Genomic DNA, 22379 nt, shown 5'->3' with positions numbered 1-22379 from the left:
TAAATTTTCTCAAAAATGAGGAAGTGTGTTGGAAGAGGCCATGGAAGTGGGCGGGGGTTGACAGCTGGTAATGATGGTGTTGGTGGTGGATCTGCTGGTAGTGGCAAAAGCACAATAGCACCTATTGCAGGATGTGTTGAGCCTGCATCATCGTCTGGCTCCACAAGACCTCGAAGGCTCCCTTTTCTGGGAGTAGGTAATCCGCTTTTAAAGCCGGAGCTTCAGGAACAAGTTTTGGCTTACATTGCTGACACAGCCTCCAGCTCTATCGCCTCCTCTTCTGAACTTTCAAAAAATAAAAGCATTGAGTCATCATTGGAGGCTCATGGTCAGGAACCACACCTTTCCTTGTGTCCTTCACCCCTACCAAAAGTAAAGGATGTGGCAGGCCACACTGCAGATTACTCCATGGAGCTCTTTTCACATACCATGCCTGGGTTATCAAGTAAAATCGTGAATTACCCAGTCCAAGAAGAATCTGACATGGAGTGCACTGATGCACAGCCACTGCTAGATTTATCTGCTGGTACATTCACTCAGAGCACTACATTGTCCTCACAGTGTACTGAGCCAGAATCTGACCCTGATGAAACTCAGGTGCCCCTTCCCGCTTACGATACAACCTTACATCGTGACACAGAGGAAGGTGCACATGACATTGAAGAGGAGGTGATGAATGACCCAGTTGTTGCCCCAGATTGGCATCCATTGGAGGAAGAGGGTGCCGCTGCCAATAGCTCAGAAGAGGAGGAGGAGCATCCGCAGCAGGCATCGACATCGCAACAGCTGTTATCTGGCAGGCCCGGAGCAGTCCAAAAATGGGTTACAAAAACCAAAAGAGTTGCAGGACAGCTAGGCCAGACCGTCAAATTAGCACAGCGTGCAAGGCCTCAAAATATCTTCCATAGTAGGAAGAGTGCAATGTGGCACTTTTTTGAAAAAAATCCTAATGATCAGGCAAAGGTTATCTGTAAGAAGTGCACAAAGACCTTTAGCCGAGGGAAAAATCTGAGAAATTTGAATGCCAGTTGCATGCTTAGACATTTAACCACCATGCACTTGCAAGCAAGGACGGACTACCAAACCTCACGTACCACATGTGCAACTGCTCCCAATGAAGGTAGTCAGCAACGCTACATCGTTTCCCCCACTGTAAGCCCACCGGTTAGCACACCACCAGCAGCATATGTTGAGGTGTCGTTGCAAGGCCAAAGCAGTCAGGGAATCACTATGTTATTGCTACGAAAGACTGAATCTTGGCCACCAGAAAGAACGCCAACTCCATCACCATCATCAACCCTCTCTCAGTCCGCCATGTCCACCGCTAGTTCCACCATATGCAGCTCTCAAGTCCAGCTAACCCTACCAGAGACTATGAGTAGGACAGGAAAGTACTCATCCTCTCACCCACGTATACTGGGTTTGAATGCCCACATTGCCAAACTAATCTCGTTAGAGATGATCCCCTACCGGTTGGTTGAAAGCGAAGCTTTCCGCAAACTCATGGCCTATGCAGTACCACACTATGACCTACCCAGTCGGCACTTCTTTTCTCACAAACCCATCCCTGCCCTCCACTTTCATGTGAAAGACCGCATTGTCCATGCACTCAAGCAATCAGTGAGTGGAAAGGTGCACCTCACAAGAGATGCATGGTCCAGTAGGAATGGCCAGGGCCGTTACGTGTCCATCACTGCACACTGGGTTAATGTGGTGGATGCAGGGTCCACAGGGGACAGCGGCGGTGGGACAGTGCTGCCTACCCCACGGTATAGGAAACAGTTGGGTGTAGGCGTTCGACCCACCTCCTCCTCCTCCTCCAGAAGCGAATGCTCATCCACAGAGCGCAGTCGCATGAGCACTCCATCCGCAGCTGCCAGTGTTGCACACTCGGTGTCCCACTATCGAACAGCTAGTGGTAAGCGTCAGCAGGCTGTGTTGAAGATGATGTATTTGGGCGACAAATACAACGCGGAGGTACTACTTGCAGCGACAAACTGAGTCATGGCTGGGCAGTCTACATCTTGAGGCAGGCAAGGTAGTTAGTGATAATGGCCGGAATTTTGTGGCAGCCATAGCCCTTTCAAAACTCCGACACATACCTTGCCTGGTTCACACCTTGAACCTGGTGGTGCAGTGCTTCCTCAATAATTATCCAGAGTTAACAGGCCTGCTCCAGAAGGTCCGAAGACTGTGCTCGCACATCCGCCGGTCGCCCGTACACTCCTGTCGTATGCAGAAGTTGCAGCGATTGCTCCAACTTCTCAAGCACCGCCTAATTATCGACGTTGCAACAAGGTAGAACTCCACCCTGCACATGGTTGAGATGCTGTGCGACCAGAGGCAGGCTGTAATGTATTTGTGCGAGGATACACGGCCAGGCACTTTGAGGGCAGACATGGAGTTGTCAGGTGTGCAGTGGTCGAAGCTGAAAGACCTCTGTAAAGTCCTTCAGTGTTTTGAGGAATGCACACGACTGGTAAGCGCAGACGACTCCATCATAAGCATGAGCATCCCACTTATGCGTCTGCTCATGCAAACTTTGAGGCACATTAAGGAGCAGGCGTCTGCAGCCGAGGAGGATGAGGAAGAGGAGGAGGGAAGCCTTGATGACAGTTAGCCATTGTCTGCTCAGGGACCTCTCCTGGACGAGGTGGAGGAAGAAGAGGAAGAGGAGGAGGAGGATGATGATGGGGATGATTATTTAGGGGAGGAGGATGCTTCTCGTGGGGCAAGAGAAAATGTTGGTGTTCCAAGGTCTGGTACAGGGATTGTGCATGACTGGAGGGATGTGGATTTGCCAGAAAGTGCTCCTCCACCCAGCACTCGCAGTGCATCATTGACACCTGGAACATTGGCCCACATGTCAGATTATGCCTTGCAGATCCTAAAAAGGGACCCCCGCATTGCCAAAATAATGAACGATGATGACTACTGGTTGGCCAGCGTCCTGGATCCACGCTATAATGGCAAATTCCAAAACATCATGCCACAGGAGAACCTTGACCTAATATTGGCTAACAAAAAGCAACTCTGGTAAGCCATTTGTTTGAGGCATTCCCAGCACACAGCAGCGGTGATGGTTCTCCAACGAGCCGTAGGGGGCAACAAGGAAGAGGTGTTCGTGGTGCACACATCAGAAGTGGCATTGGAGACGGGTTTCATGACCATGTTGTGGACTGATTTTTCAAGTCCTGCTCACACGACTGGTAATACTGCATCGATTGAAAGTGACAGGAGACAGCAGTTGTCAACTATGGTTACAAACTACTTGTCCCATGTCGATGTTCTCCCTCACAGGTCATTCCCCTTTGACTATTGGGCCTCTAAACTGGATGCATGGCCTGAATTGGCACAATATGCCTTACAGGAGCTCGCTTGCCCTGCTGCTAGTGAGCTATCGGAAAGAATCTTCAGTGCTGCTGGCTCAATCCTGGCAGAAAAAAAGACCCATCTGTCGACCCAAAATGTTGATGATCTAACCTTCATTAAAATGAACCATGAATGGGTTTCAAAGGATTTTGTCCCACCTTCCCCTGATGACACATTGGTTGCCAGAAAAATGGCTCGCTTTTGTCCTCCTCTTCCTCGGACTTCTCCAATTCCTCCATTTGCAGCTGCTGAATGTCCAACATCAACATACAGTATGCCGTTTTTTAAACCTCCCTAACTGGGCTGCCCCCCCCCATGGCTGGGGTCACCACCTAGCGCACACAACTGTGCGAGTGCCATTGCCCTGGACAGGTGGGTGGGCTGTCTCTTGGGCGCCGGCACTGGCACAGGGTCCTCGGAGTGCAATCAAGTGTTTCTGACGGTGGGGGTGCACACCCGCCGTCAGACACACCGGCGTACTATGAGGGGCCCAGTGCCAGTACCGACGCCCACGAGTGTGCCCCCCTTGCTTGGGCAGGGCCCCAGTATTTGCAATATTTACCTCTCTCTGCTCCTCCGCTGTGTAGTCTGGGCTGTCATATCCTTCCCTGGGACTGCCACTACAAATTTGGTGAACTGATAGATGATGGTTAAGGCGCAGCTATGCCCTGTCCTTCTGGCCAGGCTCTAGCTTCAGATGATCAATGGCTTCCATTTCTTATGGACGTCGACTCACAATGAGATGCAGTGGTGGTTTATCATCAGCTTTCACAGTTTTCCTACTCACAGATGTGTGACATTCCTGCCCACATTTTTAAATGTGCCCTCTCATGCCAATCCAATAGAATCGTCTACAGCCTGTGGCTTCTGTCTTTTGCACTCCAAAGTTACCTGACAGATCATGATAGGCAGTGAGGACCATGTCTACATCTCTCCCTGTGATCAAAATTTGATGGAGATGAGTAACGGTGATGGGATCAACAGTACTGGATACAGCAACCCTTTCTTCACAAAGATCTGTTTTCGCTGTCTCCACACACAAAGTAATTGAGGGTCAGCATCGCCTCTGAGAATTCTCCCGGGAGTTTTTCCCGTGATTAGTAATTCCTAAATTTCTGCAATCACTCGACTTTATGTCTGTACTTTTATCCATCTAGTTTTCTCTTGTGGAGAGTCTGGACTGTCTTACTGAGACAGAAATATATATGAAGATTTAAAAATACCCCAACAGTGTATACTGGTGTACGCTTCAAAAACATTTCCTTTTTTTCTACTTTTTAGATTGTTGTCTAATCCATACTGAGGCTGTGAGTGTCTTTGCCGTACTCCGGAAATAAACACGGAGATTTTAAATGTTTTAACTATGCTATATATACCTGTTATCTGGTGATACTGTACCCTTTCTCAACTTTCTGCAATCTTGTCAAATCCATACTGTGCCTGAGATCGTCTGAGTCTGCCTCCTGATTACAGATGAGTGGTGTTTGAGTGGAACTGTTGGCCAAGTTCAAATTCTAGCTGTTTTGGGCGGTGTTAAATCCGTTCGTCAAACTACAAAACTTTGATTAAAATTCGGCTGTATGAGTTTCCTTTCGAGAACGTTTTGTTAAACAAAAGCGTATCTTTTTTTCACATTATAATGGTTTTTAATGATAATAGACAATTTTAGGGCATAGTAGCGGTGTCTGGTAGCCAGCGGTGTAGTACACCTGTGAAGGAGCTACACCGTGTGTGTTTCTAATAATTTTTTACTGCATATTGTCCTGAAAATCCTTTTGGGCCTAGTAACTGTGTCTGCTGCTCAGAAGAGGAGCCCACCCGTGAACCGAGCTATGCCGCCTGTTTATGAAAGAACCAGTTTTTGACTGCATTTATACCACTTAATACTTTGGGCCTAGTAACTGTGTATGCTACTCAGCAGAGTTGGCCACCCGTGAGCCAAGCTATGCCGCCTGTTTATGTAAGAACTGTGTGTTACTCAGCAGAGGAGCCCAGCTGTTAAGCAAGCTACAGCACCTGTGTATTGGACACTTAATTTTTTCACTTTCTTTCTGGAATGCCGTTTAGGCCTAATTCCAGAATTACAGTTGACCTGCACTTACTGGGAAATGCTTGTTCGCGGGGAAGAATTGTAATCCCAGATCCTCATCACTAACGGGGTTCAGCGTGTTATCCGCACCTGTAAGCGATACACGCTGGTCCTTTCATTGTAGCACGCGTGCAGCCCCGGACATGTAAGGGCATGACAGACCTGTTATTGGCCGATCTCACGTGCCAGAGCCTCGCGTGTCCCTCTAGTAAGCTGGACGCGGACTGCGGGGGCATGCCTGAGTCTTGTTCATTAACGGAATTAAGCTTGCAATCTGTGCAGCTTTTTTGTGGATGGCATGGTTGAGGTTGCCCGTGTTGAGTCCAATTAAGCCGCAGGCTCCACTCCTGGTGGTGCCCTTCTGGACATTCCTTTAAGGTTCAGCTTTGCAATCATACTGCCTCCGGAAACTAAACACTTTTCCTGACAGTGATATTCTGGTCAAAGAGCACGATAACATCACGTCTGTACGCCCTCTGCCTAAACAGTCCAAGTGCAGAGAAATAGAAGATGGGGATGACAAGGAGTCCAGAGTACAGGGATTCCCTAGCGAGGAGACTTATTTAATTGTTTTAAAGTTTGGGAGCAATTTTTGGGGAGCACGATACTCTGGAGAATCATATCTGGGACCCACCATACACTGGAGCATTCCAAAGGTGGACATCAGTCACTGGAGCAGCATTTACAGGGCTCATTATACACTGGAGCATTAGAAATGGGGCCCATTATATATGGAGCATTATTTGGGCCCATAAGACACTGGAGCTTCATCCATGGTGAACGACATATACAGTAGCATTATGTGGAGCTCATCATATACTGTATGGAACATTATATGAGACCAATGATTCTGTATGGAGAAATATATGGGCCTCATTACTCTGTATTGCGCACGATGTGGTGGCCATAGTACTATATGGAGGAATATACTGTCTGTTTTTGGAGCTATTGAAAAATTGAAAATGGATATCAGTCATGTGATGTAAGAATTGAAGTATTTTTCATTGTACTGTACCGCTATTTCTCTGCCGTATCAAAGGATCATGAATTGTGTCATGTGTTAAAGGAGCCCAGTGACACTCTTTGGCCTTTGGCCCATGAAAATCTGGAGCCAGAACTACCCCCCCACAACTTTAGCCAAATTACCCCTAGTTTTCAATACCTAACTATTATTATAAAGTAAATTAAGGTTGACAAGCTTAAGGAATAAGAATTGATGTTTTTGGCATTAAAATGGGCACTCTAGGTGTGTTTCCTGTCCTCCACTCACTGCCGACTTTTCTGCCCCATTGACTTACATTGGGTTTCGTGTTTCAGTCGGACTTTGACTTTTCACAATAATCGGCTGATTTCGTTCGACCCGACTTATGCGAAAGTCAGGTTTCGTGAAACCCGACTCGACCCGAAAAAAGGCTAAGTCGCTCATCTCTAGTCATAGGGTTAACATTGAAACAAATTGTTTCAATACACAGACATGGACATACGGACAGCATACGGTCAGCACACGGATCACACACGGATGGTACACACGGACACACTGATAGCTCACCGATGCCACACGGATGTGGCAAATGGACACACGGACATGGACATCTCCGATACTGGAAATTTTAGGACGTGTGAAACCAGCCTAAAGAGGACTTGCACTTTGTAGAACTATGACAGCCTATGTGCACTGAGCAACCTATTACAGATTGCTTAGCGTGCATCATTTGCTTTGGTCTAGCTGTGTAAACAGACGTTTAAATGACCACGGGTATTTACCAGTTGGCAAACCAATTGGTGGTCACATCATGTTGCCGGTTGGTCTGAGTAAACGCACCATTACAGTGTATCATCTTGATAACCTCATCTTTGCTGTATTACTATTTTTATTGTCACAAGAAAACTAATAAAATGTCTTGCTATTTCCTTGCTTTCCAGAAACAGACATTACTTGGAAACTATCATTATCTAATACAAGACGTTGCCATCAGTGTCACAGTGATTCTTACAAGTAAGAGTAATTGTAATTGACATTTCAATTGACAGATGTTGATAAATATATTTTAATGAATGTATGTTAGGAAGTTTTGTAGGCAAGACCTAGTTGTATGAATTATTTTGTAACATAGGAAATACAAGTACACCATATCCTGGTCAAATTTTTTGAGACTAACATATTTTGGTTTTCACAAAGTTTTCCGCTTTAATGTTTTTAGATCTTTTAGTCACATGTTTCAATGGTTGCGATGTACCATTAGCAGCATTTCTTAGGATATTCCATCTTTATTGATAAATACATCCAGTTTATGCACAGACTCAACATTTACAGTGGTGAGGCTTATTTTTCAAGACTTTTGTAACTCATCTTGGCATTCAATATATCAGCTTCTCAGTCAAATCCTGTCTGGCGACAACTCATTCTTTTAAAATCAGTGGATGGAGTTAATCACAGTTTCTGTGTTTTTGTTTGTCCTCCCACTGTTTGACCACAGGTTCTAAATGGGATTGAGATCTGGGCAGTTAACATTTTATCAGTAATTATGTACGAATGGGTTGCCTTATGTCTAGATTTGGCACAGACACTGATATCTAGCAAGGCACCCAGTGCTAGAGGCAGCAAAACAACCCCAAAATACCTTTGACTCTCCACCATATTTGACTGTAGGTATTGTGTTTTTTCTTTGTAGTCCTCATTCCATTTTCAGCAAATAGAATGACGTGCAAGAAAAGCTCTATCTTGGTCACATCTGTCCACAAGATGTTTACCAAGAAAGATTTTGGTTTACTCATTTTGGCAAACTGCCGTCTAGATATGTCTCATCAAAAAGTTATGCCTCAAGATTCTGGTTCTCTCATTCAGTTTGCCCATTAGACTGAGGATGAAAAGTGGAAAGTTGAATCCCCAAGCAAGCACGAAATGATTTCCAAAATTTGTTAAAAAATTGAACCAATTTACCAATGTCATAGTTTATTGGAAAAGTATGCACACGGATGCCATTTACTTGGAGATAAACCCTGCGACAATAGAGCCCCAACCCCCACATCTGACATGTCAACCTCTACAGTCATGGCCAAAAGTTTTGAGAATGACACAAATATTAATTTTTATAAAGTCCACTGCTTCATTTTTTCTAATGGCAATTTGCATATACTCCAGAATGTTATAAAGAGTGATCAGCTTAACAGCAATTACTTGCAAAGTCAATATTTGCCTAGAAAATTTACTTTATCCCCCAAAACACATTTCAACATCATTGCAGCCCTGCCTTAAAAGGACCAGCTAACATCGTTTCAGTGATTGCTCCATTAACACAGGTGTGGGTGATGATGAGGACAGGGCTGGAGATCAATCTGTCATGATTAAGTAAGAATGACACCACTGGACACTTTAAAAGGAGGCTGGTGCTTGGCATCATTGTTTCTCTTCTGTTAACCATGGTTATCTCTAAAGAAACACGTGCAGTCATCATTGCACTGCACAAAAATGGCCTAACAGGGAAGAGTATCGCAGCTAGAAAGATTGCACCTCAGTCAACAATCTATCGCATCATCAAGAACTTCAAGGAGAGAGGTTCCCTTGTTGCCAAAAAGGCTCCAGGGCGCCCAAGAAAGACCAGCAAGCGCCAGGACCGTCTCTTAAAAGTGTTTTAGCTGCGGGATCGGGCTACCAGCAGTGCAGAGCTTGCTCAGGAATGGTAGCAGGCAGGTGTGAGTGCATCTGCACGCACTGTGAGGTGGAGACTCTTGGAGCAAGGCCTGGTCTCAAGGAGGGCAGCAAAGAAGCCACTTCTCTCCAAAAAAAACATCATGGACAGACTGATGTTCTGCAAGAGGTACAGGGAGTGGACTGCTGAGGACTGGGGTAAAGTCATTTTCTCTGATGAATCCCCTTTTCGATTGTTTGGGACATCTGGAAAACGGCTTATTCGGAGAAGACCAGGTGAGCGCTACCACCAGTCTTGTCTCATGCCAACTGTCAAGCATCCTGAAACCATTCATGTGTGGGGTGGCTTCTCAGCCAAGGGAATGGGTTCTCTCTCAGTCTTGCCTAAAAACACAGCCATGAATAAAGAATGGTACCAGAATGTCCTCCAAGAGCAACTTCTCCCAACCGTCCAAGAGCAGTTTGGCGATCAACAATGCCTTTTTCAACATGATGGAGCACCTTGCCATAAAGCAAAGGTGATAACTAAATGGCTCAGGGAACAAAACATAGAGATTTTGGGATCATGGCCTGGAAACTCCCCAGATCTTAATCTCATTGAGAATTTGTGGTCAATCATCAAGAGACGGGTGGACAAACAAAAACCTTCAAATTCAGACAAAATAAAAGCATTGATTTTGCAAGAATGGACTGCTATCAGTCAGGATTTGATAAAGAAGTTGATTGAGAGCATGCCAGGGAGAATTGCTGAGGTCCTGAAGAAGAAGGGTCAACACTGCAAATATTGACTTGCTGCATTAACTCATTCTAACTGTCAATATAACCTTTTGTTACTCATAATATGATTGCAATTATATTTCTGTATGTGATAAAAACATCTGACAAACACACATAAAAAACAAAGGGCAGCAGATCATGTGAAAATATAATATTTGTGTCATTCTCAAAACTTTTGGCCATGACTGGCTGAGTGATGTCAGGCTGTATAACAATAGGCACAGAAAAACATCTCTTTAAAGCAGCAAATTTCTCACTGGCCTGACTGGACCAATTAAAAAAGTCCATCCCTTTCCTGGTCATATCCATTAGAGGTTTGGACATTACCGAAAATTTCTTGTTGAATTTATAATAATTGACGAATCCTAAAAACCGTTATAAAGCTTTTACCACCCGGACTTTCACCTGATCCATGTGAAAACAGGTGGACGATAACAACCCAGAAAAGGGATCTCCTGCACCAAAAACATACAGTTAGGTCCAAATATATTTGGACAGAGACATTTTCTAATTTTGGTTCTAGACATTACCACAATGAATTTTAAACAAAACAATTCAGATGCAGTTGAAGTTCAGACTTTCAGCTTTCATTTAAGGGTATCCACATTAAAATTGGATGAAGGGTTTAGGAGTTTCAGCTCCTTAACATGTGCCACCCTGTTTTTAAAGGGACCAAAAGTAACTGGACAGATTAAATAATTGTAAATAAAATGTTCATTTCTAGTACTTGGCTGAAAACTAGAGTTGAGCGATACCAGCCGATACTTGAAAATATCGGATCGGAATGGATCGGCCGATCTTAAAAAAAAAGTATCGGTATCGCCAATTCCGATACCGGAAGTCCCATTCAAGTCTATGGGACTTCCGGTATCGGAATTAGAAATACCCTTTTTTCCCACGTACAGCCTTTCGAGGGTCTGTACGGGCCTTCCGGGGGTCGGTGCCGGCCTGCCGGGGGGCTGTGCCGGCCTGCCGGGTGTCTGTGCCAACTCCCCGGGGGTCTGTGCCGGCTCCCGGGGTCAGTGCCGGCCTGCCGGGGGGCTGTGCTGACTCCCCGGGGGTCTGTGCAGGCTCCGGTGGTCTGTGCCGGCCTGCCGGGGGGCTGTGCCGGCCTGCCGGGGGGCTGTGCAGGCTCCGGGGGTCTGTGCAGGCATCGTCCGATGGGACTACAAGTCCCATCGGGCGATGCCTGCTACCATGACGGTGATTGACACATTTGCCAATGATGGGACAGTAGTAGTCCCATCATCCGGCTTATGTGTTGAATGTAAAAAAAAAAAAAAATTACATACATACTACATAAATACATGCTACATACATACTACATACATGCTGCATACATGCTACATACTACATACATACTACATACATGCTACTTGCTACATACATGCTACATACATACTACATACATGCTACATACTACATACATGCTACATACATACTACATACATGCTACATACATACTACATACATGCTACATACATGATACATACTACATACATGCTACATACTACATACATGCTACATGCATGCTACATACTACATACATGCTACATACTACATACATGCTACATACATACTACATACATGCTACATACATACTACATACATGCTACATACATGCTACATACTACATACATGCTACATACTACATACATGCTACATACATGCTACATACTACATACATGCTACATACTACATACATGCTACATACATACTACATACATACTACATACATGCTACATACATGCTACATGCTACATACATGCTACATACATGCTACATACATACTACATACATGCTACATACATACTACATACATGCTACATACTACATACATGCTACATACTACATGCATGCTACATACTATATACATGCTACATACATGCTACATACATGCTACATACTACATACATGCTACATACATGCTACATACTACATACATGCTACATACTACATACATGCTACATACATACTACATACATGCTACATACATACTACATATATGCTACATACATGCTACATACATGCTACATACATGCTACATACTACATACATGCTACATACATGCTACATACTACATACATGTAGCATGTACGTAGCATGTATCATGTATGTAGTATGTAGCATGTATGTAGTATGTATGTAGCATGTATGTAGCATGTAGTATGTATGTAGCATGTATGTAGCATGTATGTAGCATGTAGCATGTATGTAGTATGTATGTAGTATGTATGTAGCATGTATGTAGTATGTATGTAGCATGTATGTAGCATGTATGTAGTATGTATGTAACATGTATGTAGCATGTAGCATGTATGTAGTATGTATGTAGCATGTATGAAGTATGTAGCATGTATGTAGCATGTATGTAGCATGTATGTAGTATGTAGCATGCATGTAGTATGTATGTAGCATGTATGTAGTATGTAGCATGTATGTAGTATGTAGCATGTATGTAGCATGTATGTAGCATGTATGTAGCATGTATGTAGTATGTAGTATGCATGTAGTATGTATGTAGCATGTATGTAGCATGTAGCATGTATGTAGCATGTAGTATGTATGTAGTATGTATGTAGTATGTATGTAGCATGTATGTAGTATGTATGTAGTATGTATGTAACATGTATGTAGTATGAATGTAGTATGTATGTAGCATGTATGTAGCATGTAGCATGTATGTAGCATGTATGTAGCATGTATGTAGTATGTAGCATGTATGTAGTATGTATGTAGCATGTATGTAGTATGTAGCATGTATGTAGCATGTATGTAGCATGTATGTAGTATGTAGCATGTATGTAGCATGTAGTATGTATGTAGTATGTATGTAGCATGTATGTAGTATGTATGTAGCATGTATGTAGTATGTATGTAGCATGTATGTACCATGTAGCATGTATGTAGTATGTATGTAGTATGTAGCATGTATGTAGCATGTATGTAGTATGTATGTAGCATGTATGTATGTAGTATGTATGTAATTTTTTTTTTTACATTCAACACATAGGCCGGATGATGGGACTACTACTTTCCCATCATTGGCAAATGTGTCAATCACCGTCATGGTAGCAGGCATCGCCCGATGGGACTTGTAGTCCCATCGGACGATGCCTGCACAGACCCCCGGAGCCTGCACAGCCCCCCCCGGCAGGCCGGCACCGACCCCCCGGAGCCTGCACAGCCCCCCGGCAGGCCGGCACCGACCCCCCGTAGCCTGCACAGCCCCCCGGCAGGCCGGCACTGACCCCCCGGAGCTTGCACAGCCCCCCGGCAGGCCGGTACAGACCACCCGGAAGGCCCGAAGTGACGGCGCATCATGATGCGCACAAACCGCGCATCATGATGACGTCATTTCGGCAGCCAATCAGAGCCACAAAAGTGGCTCTGTTCAATTTGGGACTTCCGATTCCGGTATCTGATATAAAAAAAAATATCGGAATCGGTATCGGATTTCCGATACGGCAAATATCGGCCGATATCCGATACTTGCGGTATCGGAAAGCTCAACACTATTGAAAACCCTTTGTTGGCAATGACTGCCTGAAGTCTTGAACTCATGGACATCACCAAACACTGTGTTTCCTCCTTTTTGATGCTCTGCCAGGCCTTCGCTGCGGTGGTTTTCAGTTGCTGTTTGTTTGTGGGCCTTTCTGTCTGAAGTTTAGTCTTTAACAAGTGAAATGCATGCTCAATTGGATTGAGATCAGGTGACTGACTTGGCCATTTAAGAATATTACACTTCTTTGCTTTAATAAACTCCTGGGTTGCTTTGGCTTTATGTTTTGGGTCATTGTCCATCTGTAGTATGAAACGACGACCAATCAGTTTGACTGCATTTGGCTGGATCTGAGCACACAGTATGGCTCTGAATACCTCAGAATTCATTCGGCTGCTTCTGTCCTGTGTCACATTATCAATAAACACTAGTGACCCAGTGCCACTGGCAGCCATGCATGCCCAAGCCATCACACTGCCTCCGCCGTGTTTTACAGATGATGTGGTATGCTTTGGATCATGAGCTGTACCATGCCTTCGCCATACTTTTCTCTTTCTATCATTCTGGTAGAGGTTGATCTTGGTTTCATCTGTCCAAAGAATGTTCTTCCAGAACTGTGCTGGCTTTTTTAGATGTTTTTTAGCAAAGTCCAGTCTAGCTTTTTTATTCTTGATGCTTATGAGTGGCTTGCACCGTGCAGTGAACCCTCAGTATTTACTCTCATGCAGTCTTCTCTTTATGGTATAATTGGATATTGATACGCCTACCTCCTGGGGTGTTGTTCACTTGGTTGGCTGTTGTGAAGGGGTGTCTCTTCACCATGGAGATTATTCTGCGATCATCCACCACTGTTGTCTTCCGTGGGTGCCCAGGTCTTTTTGCATTGATGAGTTCACCAGTTCTTTCTTTGTTTCTCATGATGTACCAAACTGTAGATTTTGCCACTCCTAATGTTGTAGCTCCTTTGACCGCATGTTTCCTTCACAGCAAAACTTTCTAAATGCAAGCACCACACCTCAAATCAACTCCAGGCCTTTTATCTGCTTAATTGAGAATGACATAACGAAGGGATTGCCCACACCTGTCCATGAAATAGCCTTGGAGTCACTTGTCCAATTACTTTTGGTCCATTAAAAACAGCTGAAACTCCTAAACCCTTCATTCAATTTTAATATGGATACCCTCAAATGAAAGCTGAAAGTCTGAACTTCAACTGCATCTGAATTGTTTTGTTTAAAATTCATTGTGGTAATGTCTAGAACCAAAATTAGAAAAATGTTGTCTCTGTCCAAATATATATGGACCTAACTGTACATTTCTCTGGTTTGACATATAATTTATTGTTCCTGAGCATTTGTAAGACCCGCCAGACATGTACCTGATGTGACTTGAGGCCTGGCTAATAAATCAATATGTCGTCCAGACAGACTAGCATATCTCAATCTGCCAGATGACAAAAAATGTCATTTACAAAGTGATGAAAGATGGCGGGAGTCAACCCAAGTGGCATAACGAGGTTCTCTTGTGTATTAAAAGCAATCTTCCACTCATCTCCTTCCCTAATATGGATGAGATTATATGGCCCCCTGAGGTAATCACCTCGCTTCTTTACGATCTGATTAAAGAGGTCTTGAATGAGAGAGAGTGGATATGGATCCCGAACCGTGATCCAATTTAGCTCACGGAAATCTGGGCAAGGGCATAACTCCCCATCTTTTTTCTTCACAAAGAATAACCCTGCTTCAATGGGAGATGAAGAAGGTGTGATGTGACCTTCACCAAGACTTTCTGCGATATAGTTGTTCATTACCAGCCTTTGTGGACTTGAAACATTATAAATGAAAAAAGAGATAACCTGAGTCTAATTATAAAAGATGTAAGAAATGTAATTTTTATTCAAAAATATTAAAAGGACATATAAATTGCAGACAAAAAAGACATGTATTGAGCAGACAATTGAATAATGTAAATGTAAATGTACTCCCTAATTGTAGATGCTATACTGCATAATGCTTACATAATCTCATTATACTCTCAATAAATGACATTTAGCAAAATCAGCATGTACTATATTCCCCAACAAAAGAGTACATGCTGCATATAGCCTAAGGGTCAAGCAGATGCTGACTACAAGCCTTACTGAACAATTAAGGGCTAGTGTTGAGCATTCCGATACTGCAAATATCGGGTATCGGCCGATATTCGCTGTATCGGAATTCCGATACCGAGTACCGATATTTTTTCAATATCGGATATCGGAATCGGAAGTTCCCATAATGCAAAGAGCCACTGCTGTGGCTCTGATTGGCTGCCGAAATGACGTCATCATGATGCGCAGTCTGTGCGCATCATGATGCGCCGTCAGTTCGGGCCTTCCGGAGGGGGGGTCTATGCCGACTGCCCGGGGTTCTGTACCGGCCTGCCGGGGGTCTGTGCCGACTGCCCGGGGGTCTGAGCGGACTGCCGGGGGTCCGTACCGGCCTCCCGGTGGTCCGTGCCGGCCTCCCTGTGGTCTGTGCCGACAGCCCGGGGGTCTGTGCGGACTGCCGTGGGTCTGTACCGGCCTGCCGGTGGTCTGTACTTTCCTGCCAGGGGAGCTGTGCCGACTGTCCGGGGGTCTGTGCAGGATCGTCCGATGGGACTACAAGTCCCATCGGGCGATGCCTGCTACCATGACGGTGATTGACACATTAGTAGTAGTCCCATCATCCGGCTAATGTGTTGAATGTACAAAAAAAAAAAAAAATCCCTACTACATACATGCTACATACATACTACATACATACTACATGCTACATACATGCTACTTACATACTATATACATACTACATGCTACATACATACTACATACAAGCTACATACATGCAACATATATACTACATACATACTACATGCTACATACATGCTACATACATGCAACATACATACATACTGCATATATACCACATGCATGCAACATACATACATACTGCATATATACCACATGCATGCAACATGCATACTACATATATACCACATATATACTACATGCATGCAACATGCATACTACATATATACCGGGGGTCTGTGCCGACTGTCCGAGGGTCTGTACCGGCCTGCCGGTGGTCTGTACCCTCTGTCCGGGGGTCTGTGCAGGCTGTGGGGGTCTGTACCGGCCTGCCGGGGGGCTGTGCTGACCTGCCGGTGGTCTGTACCGACTGTCCGGGGGTCTGTACCGGCCTTCCGGGGGGCTGTGCTGGCCTGCCGGTGGTCTGTGCCGACTGCCCGGGGGTTTGTGCCGACTGCCCGGGGGTCTGTGGGACTGCCGTGGGTCTGTACCGGCCTGCCGGGGGGCTGTGCTGGCCTGCCGGGAGCTGTGCCGACTTCCCGGGGGTCTGTACCGGCCTTCCGGGGGGCTGTGCCGACTGCCCGGGGGTCTGTGCGGACTGCCGTGGGTCTGTACCGGCCTGCCGGTGGTCTGTACCGACTGTCCGTGGGCCTGAGCGGCCTGCCGGGGGTCTGTACCGGCCCGCTGGTGGTCTGTACCGGCCTGCCGGGGGGCTGTACCGACTGTCCGGAGGTCTGTGCAGGTTGCGGGGGTCTGTGCAGGCATCGTCCGATGGGAATACAAGTCCCATCGGGCGATGCCTGCTACCATGACGGTGATTGACACATTAGCCAATGATGGGACAGTAGTAGTCCCATCATCCGGCCTATGTGTTGAATGTAAAAAAAAAAAAAAAAAAAAAAAAATACATACTACATACATACTACATGCTACATACATACTACATACATACTACATGCTACATACATACATGCTACATACATGCAACATATATACTACATGCATGCAACATACATACATACTGCATATATACCACATGCATGCAACATGCATACTACATATATACCACATATATACTACATGCATGCATACTACATATATACCACATATACCGGGGGGCTGTGCCGACTGTCCGGGGGTCTGTGCCGACTGCCCGGGGGTCTGTGCGGACTGCCGTGGGTCTGTACCGGCCTGCCGGGGGGCTGTACCGGCCTATCGGGGGGGCTGTACCGGCCTGCCGGGGGCTGTGCCGACTGTCCAGGGGTCTGAACAGGCTGCGGGGGTCTGTGCAGGATCGTCCGATGGGAATACAAGTCCCATCGGGCGATGCCTGCTACCATGAAGGTGATTGACACATTAGCCAATGATGGGACAGTAGTAGTCCCATCATCCGGCTAATGTGTTGAATGTACAAAAAAAAAAAATACATACTACATACATACTACATGCTACATACATACTACATACATGCTACATACATGCAACATATATACTACATGCATGCAACATACATACATACTGCATATATACCACATGCATGCAACATGCATACTACATATACACCACATATATACTACATGCATGCAACACGCATACTACATATATACTACATATATACTACATGCATGCAACATGCATACTACATATATACCACATATACCGGGGGGCTGTGCCGACTGTCCGGGGGTCTGTGCCGACTGCCCGGGGGTCTGTACCGGCCTGACGGTGGTCTGTACCGGCTGTCCGGGGGTCTGTGTAGGCTGCAGGGGTCTGTACCGGCCTGCTGGGGGGCTGTGCCGGCCTGCCGGTGGTCTGTACCGACTGTCCGGGGGTCTGAGCGGACTGCCGGACATATTGTGTATGTATGTTGCATGCATGTAGTATATATGTGGTATATATGTAGTATGCATGTTGCATGCATGTAGTATATATGTAGTTTATATGTATGTTGCATGCATGTAGTATGCATGTTGCATGTAGTATGTATGTATGTTGCATGCATGTAGTATGTATGTAGCATGTATGTAGTATGTATGTAGCATGTAGTATGTATGTAGTATGGTTTTTTTTTTTTTTTTACATTCAACACATAGGCCGGATTATGGGACTACTACTGTCCCATCATTGGCAAATGTGTCAATCACCGTCATGGTAGCAGGCATCGCCCGATGGGACTTGTAGTCCCATCGGATGATCCTGCACAGACCCCCGGCAGTCCGCTCAGACCCCCGGACAGTCGGTACAGACCACCGGCAGTCCGGCACAGCCCCCCCGGCAGGCCAGTACAGACCCCCGCAGCCTGCACAGACCCCCGGACAGTCGGTACAGACCACCGGCAGGCAGGCACAGCCCCCCGGCAGGCCGCACAGACCCCCGGGCAGTCGGTACAGACCACCGGCAGGCCGGCATAGCCCCCCGGCAGTCCGCACAGACCCCCGGGGAGTCGGTACAAACCACCGGCAGGCCGGCACAGCCCCCCGCAGCCTGCACAGACCCCCAGGCAGTCGGTACAGCCCCCCGGTATATGTGGTATATATGTAGTATGCATGTTGCATGCATGTAGTATATATGTGGTATATATGTAGTATGCATGTTGCATGCATGTGGTATATACAGTGGGAAAAAAAAGTATTTAGTCAGTCAGCAATAGTGCAAGTTCCACCACTTAAAAAGATGAGAGGCGTCTGTAATTTACATCATAGGTAGACCTCAACTATGGGAGACAAACTGAGAAAAAAAAATCCAGAAAATCACATTGTCTGTTTTTTTTCATTTTATTTGCATATTATGGTGGAAAATAAGTATTTGGTCAGAAACAAGCAATCAAGATTTCTGGCTCTCACAGACCTGTAACTTCTTCTTTAAGAGTCTCCTCTTTCCTCCACTCATTACCTGTAGTAATGGCACCTGTTTAAACTTGTTATCAGTATAAAAAGACACCTGTGCACACCCTCAAACAGTCTGACTCCAAACTCCACTATGGTGAAGACCAAAGAGCTGTCAAAGGACACCAGAAACAAAATTGTAGCCCTGCACCAGGCTGGGAAGACTGAATCTGCAATAGCCAACCAGCTTGGAGTGAAGAAATCAACTGTGGGGGCAATAATTAGAAAATGGAAGACATACAAGACCACTGATAATCTCCCTCGATCTGGTGCTCCATGCAAAATCCCACCCCGTGGGGTCAGAATGATCACAAGAACGGTGAGCAAAAATCCCAGAACCACGCGGGGGGACCTAGTGAATGAACTGCAGAGAGCTGGGACCAATGTAACAAGGCCTACCATAAGTAACACACTACGCCACCATGGACTCAGATCCTGCAGTGCCAGACGTGTCCCACTGCTTAAGCCTGTACATGTCCGGGCCCGTCTGAAGTTTGCTAGAGAGCATTTGGATGATCCAGAGGAGTTTTGGGAGAATGTCCTATGGTCTGATGAAACCAAACTGGAACTGTTTGGTAGAAACACAACTTGTCGTGTTTGGAGGAAAAAGAATACTGAGTTGCATCCATCAAACACCATACCTACTGTAAAGCATGGTGGTGGAAACATCATGCTTTGGGGCTGTTTCTCTGCAAAGGGGCCAGGATGACTGATTCGGGTACATGAAAGAATGAATGGGGCCATGTATCGTGAGATTTTGAGTGCAAACCTCCTTCCATCAGCAAGGGCATTGAAGATGAAACGTGGCTGGGTCTTTCAACATGACAATGATCCAAAGCACACCGCCAGGGCAGCGAAGGAGTGGCTTTGTAAGAAGCATTTCAAGGTCCTGGAGTGGCCTAGCCAGTCTCCAGATCTCAACCCTATAGAAAACCTTTGGAGGGAGTTGAAAGTCCGTGTTGCCAAGCGAAAAGCCAAAAACATCACTGCTCTAGAGGAGATCTGCATGGAGGAATGGGCCAACATACCAACAACAGTGTGTGGAAACCTTGTGAAGACTTACAGAAAACGTTTGACCTCTGTCATTGCCAACAAAGGATATACCACAAAGTATTGAGATGAAATTTTGTTTCTGACCAAATACTTATTTTCCACCATAATATGCAAATAAAATGAAAAAAAAACAGACAATGTGATTTTCTGGATTTTTTTTTCTCAGTTTGTCTCCCATAGTTGAAGTCTACCTATGATGTAAATTACAGACGCCTCTCATCTTTTTAAGTGGTGGAACTTGCACTATTGCTGACTGACTAAATACTTTTTTTCCCCACTGTATGTTGCATGTATGTATGTAGCATGTAGTATGTATGTAGTATGTATGTAGTATGTATGTAGCATGTATGTAGTATGTTTTTTTTTTTTTTGTACATTCAACACATTAGCCGGATGATGGGACTACTACTGTCCCATCATTGGCTAATGTGTCAATCACCGTCATGGTAGCAGGCATCGCCCGATGGGACTTGTAGTCCCATCGGACGATCCTGCACAGACCCCCCCAGTCTGCTCAGACCCCCGGACAGTCGGTACAGACCACCGGCAGGCCGGCACAGCCCCCCGGCAGTCCGCACAGACCCCCGGGCAGTCGGTACAGACCACCGGCAGGCCGGTACAGACCCCCGCAGCCTGCACGGACCCCCGGACAGTCGGTACAGACCACCGGCAGGCCGGCACAGCCCCCCGGCAGGCCGGAACAGACCCCCGGGCAGTCGGCACAGACCCCCGGACAGTCGGCACAGCCCCCCGGTATATGTGGTATATATGTAGTATGCATGCATGTAGTATATATGTGGTATATGTGTAGTATGCATGTTGCATGCATGTGGTATATATGCAGTATGTATGTATGTTGCATGCATGTAGTATATATGTTGCATGTATGTAGTATGTATTTTTTTTTCTTACATTCAACACATAGGCCGGATGATGGGACTACTACTGTCCCATCATTGGCTAATGTGTCAATCACCGTCATGGTAGCAGGCATCGCCCGATGGGACTTGTAGTCCCATCGGACGATCCTGCACAGATCCCCGCAGTCTGCTCAGAACCCCCGGACAGTCGATACAGACCACCGGCAGGCCGGCACAGCCCCCCACAGCCTGCACAGACACCCGGGCAGTTGGTACAGACCACCCGCAGGCCGGCACAGCCCCCCGGCAGTCCGCACAGACCCCCGGGCAGTCGGCACAGACCCCCGGACAGTCGGCACAGGCCCCCGGCATGCCGGTACAGACCCCCGGCAGTCCGCTCAGACCCCCGCAGCCTGCACAGACCCCCGCACAGTCGGTACAGACCACCGGCAGGCTGGTACAGACCCCCGGCAGTCCGCACAGACCCCCGGACAGTCGGTACAGACCACCGGCAGGCCAGCACAGACCCCCGGCAGTCCGCACAGACCCCCGGCAGGCCGGCACAGACCCCCGGCAGGCCGCTCAGACCACCGGCAGGCCGGCAGGCCGGCACAGACCACTGGACAGTCGGCACAGCCCCCCGGTATATGTGGTATATATGTAGTATGCATGTTGCATGCATGTAGTATATATGTGGTATATATGTAGTATGCATGTTGCATGCATGTAGTATATATGTGGTATATATGTTGCATGTATGTATGTAGCATGTAGTATGTATGTAGTATGTATGTAGCATGTAGTATGTATGTAGCATGTATGTATGTAGCATGTAGTATGTATGTAGTATGTATGTAGCATGTAGTATGTATGTAGTTTTTTTTTTTTTTTTGTACATTCAACACATTAGCCGGATGATGGGACTACTACTGTCCCATCATTGGCTAATGTGTCAATCACCATCATGGTAGCAGGCATCACCCGATGGGACTTGTAGTCCCATCGGACGATCCTGCACAGACCCCCGCAGTCTGCTCAGACCCCCGGGCAGTCGGTACAGACCACCCGCAGGCTGGCACAGCCCCCCGGCAGTCGGTACAGACCACCCGCAGGCCGGCACAGCCCCCCGGCAGTCGGTACAGACCACCCGCAGGCCGGCACAGCCCCCCGGCAGTCGGTACAGACCACCCGGGCAGTCGGTACAGACCACCGGCAGGTCGGCACAGCCCCCCCCCGCAGTCCGCACAGACCCCCGGACAGTCGGCACAGGCCCCCGGCATGCCGGTACAGACCCCCGGCAGTCCGCTCAGACCCCCGCAGCCTGCACAGACCCCCGCACAGTCGGTACAGACCACCGGCAGGCTG

The 22379-nt window shown here is 46.5% G+C and overlaps 1 protein-coding gene across 3 annotated transcripts in view; it reads left to right on the top strand.

Annotated features, from left to right (window-relative positions):
• The window catches only part of LOC141092477 (probable cation-transporting ATPase 13A5), a 510776-nt gene that overhangs the window by 414257 nt on the left and 74140 nt on the right, over positions 1-22379 (top strand). For all 3 annotated transcript variants that reach the window (XM_073578644.1, XM_073578645.1, XM_073578642.1), the window contains one exon: positions 7385-7457. In XM_073578644.1, coding sequence (XP_073434745.1) covers positions 7385-7457 — 73 coding nt within the window. The remainder of the gene's footprint in view (positions 1-7384; positions 7458-22379) is intronic.

Source organism: Dendrobates tinctorius, unplaced genomic scaffold (assembly GCF_039654945.1).
Source record: "Dendrobates tinctorius isolate UK_male_01 unplaced genomic scaffold, ASM3965494v1 ptg000060l, whole genome shotgun sequence".
NCBI classification, from domain to species: domain Eukaryota; kingdom Metazoa; phylum Chordata; class Amphibia; order Anura; family Dendrobatidae; genus Dendrobates; species Dendrobates tinctorius.
The sequence above is the reverse complement of the archived record's forward strand: the minus strand, read 5'-3'. Positions and strand labels throughout refer to the sequence as shown.